This window comes from Macaca fascicularis, chromosome 14 (assembly GCF_037993035.2).
Source record: "Macaca fascicularis isolate 582-1 chromosome 14, T2T-MFA8v1.1".
In the NCBI taxonomy this organism is placed as follows: domain Eukaryota; kingdom Metazoa; phylum Chordata; class Mammalia; order Primates; family Cercopithecidae; genus Macaca; species Macaca fascicularis.
Genome location: NC_088388.1, coordinates 69,876,323 through 69,878,169, shown reverse-complemented (window position 1 = coordinate 69,878,169; position 1,847 = coordinate 69,876,323). Strand labels below are relative to the sequence as shown.

The window sequence follows — 1,847 nt, the reverse complement described above, 5'->3', positions numbered from 1 at the left end:
TTTGGCCTGCAAATTAGACATTTCAGCTCATCCAGTAGTCAATTCTGATCCCTGGCTTAAGCTTTGGTTTACCATAGAGCCTAGGTAGTCCCAGGTATCTGACCCTCTGACACTTCAGTGCATCTCCTTTTCTTTCAAGGAGCTGTACACTCTAAAGCCTTCCAATATGATCTCAAGCACCGCCTCACAGCCTACCTTCAGTGGTAAAGGACCAAATAGTTATTTGCTTTAGGTCATTTCATTCACTGATGCAAGAATATCACTCCTTGAAGGTCATACTGCAAAAAGACATATTTCATTCCAAATGAGCGTTTGGCTTGTGCTTCATAAGATGTTGCGAACATTTTAGTATAATGTGACACTGACATTCTAGAATTTCTTCTAAGGATGACTTATTATCTAACATCTAGTCAGTGACCCTATTACAGGACCTTAGAGTAAAATATTGTCTTTTATTTCTAGGAAAAACATCCTGCTACATTTAGTGGTACAAGTGAGAAGATTCTCATATAAATAACCATGCTCACTTTTCATAATGTCTGCTCAGTACCCAGCTCCTTCCAGCTCACTGGCATCCCAGGACTGGAGTCCCTGCACATCTGGCTCTCCATTCCCTTTGGCTCCATGTACCTGGTGGCTGTGGTGGGGAATGTGACCATCCTGGCTGTGGTAAGGGTAGAGCGCAGCCTGCACCAGCCCATGTACTTTTTCCTGTGCATGTTAGCTGCCGTTGACCTGGTTCTGTCTACTTCCACTATGCCCAAACTTCTGGGAATCTTCTGGTTTGGTGCTGGTGACATTGGCCTGGATGCCTGCTTGGGCCAAATGTTCCTTATCCATTGCTTTGCCACTGTTGAGTCAGGCATCTTCCTTGCCATGGCTTTTGATCGCTACGTGGCCATCTGCAACCCGCTACGTCATCGCATGGTGCTCACTCATACAGTGGTGGGTCGTTTGGGCCTTGCTTCCCTCCTCCGGGGCATTCTCTACATTGGACCTCTGCCTCTGATGATCCGCCTGCGGCTGCCCCTTTATAAAGCCCATGTTATCTCCCACTCCTACTGTGAGCACATGGCTGTAGTTGCCCTGACATGTGGCGACAACAGGGTCAATAATGTCTATGGGCTGAGCATTGGCTTTCTGGTGTTGATCCTGGACTCAGTGGCTATTGCTGCATCCTATGTGATCATTTTCAGGGCTGTGATGGGGCTAGCCAGTCCCGAGGCCAGGCTTAAAACCCTGGGGACATGCGCTTCTCACATCTGTGCCATCCTGATCTTTTATGTTCCCATTGCTGTTTCTTCCCTGATTCACCGATTTGGTCACTGTGTGCCTCTTCCAGTCCACACTCTACTGGCCAACTTCTATCTCCTCATTCCTCCAATCCTCAATCCCATTGTCTATGCTGTTCGCACCAAGCAGATCCGAGAGAGGCTTCTCCAAATCCCGAGGATAAAAACGAAGATTAGATGATTACTATTTTCTTCTCTCTCAAATAAGCTCAGGGGGAAGGTGTTTAAATATGGTAGACTGCTTCCCGTTGGGAACTTTACAAGCAGTTTGAGATATTAGGCACTGTGGTCTCCAACTTTTGTAGTTCCAAAGGAATTCTAAGAAAGTATACAACTCTAAGTCCTAAAGGTGGAAAATATAAAACTTATGACTAAAGGATATTTGAGCTGCAAAGAAGGTAAACCAACAATGACAGCAACAAGCTGCTAATATTTAGCATTGTATCATGTAATTCTTGAAAATATCCTGACATGAGGTATCATTTTATGAGAAAATAGGACAGAACACCCTTGCTTTATGAACTACGTACAGTTACTTAAGCTGCCTAGCTCCAC

General features: G+C 45.2%; 1 protein-coding gene across 1 annotated transcript; it reads left to right on the top strand.

Annotated features, from left to right (window-relative positions):
- Positions 1–519: 519 nt before the first annotated feature.
- OR52M1 (olfactory receptor family 52 subfamily M member 1) lies at positions 520–1,473 on the top strand. Its single transcript, XM_005578937.3, has one exon. It carries the CDS (start codon positions 520–522, stop codon positions 1,471–1,473), a length of 954 nt encoding a protein of 317 aa, XP_005578994.2.
- The last annotated feature ends 374 nt before the right edge of the window (positions 1,474–1,847 follow it).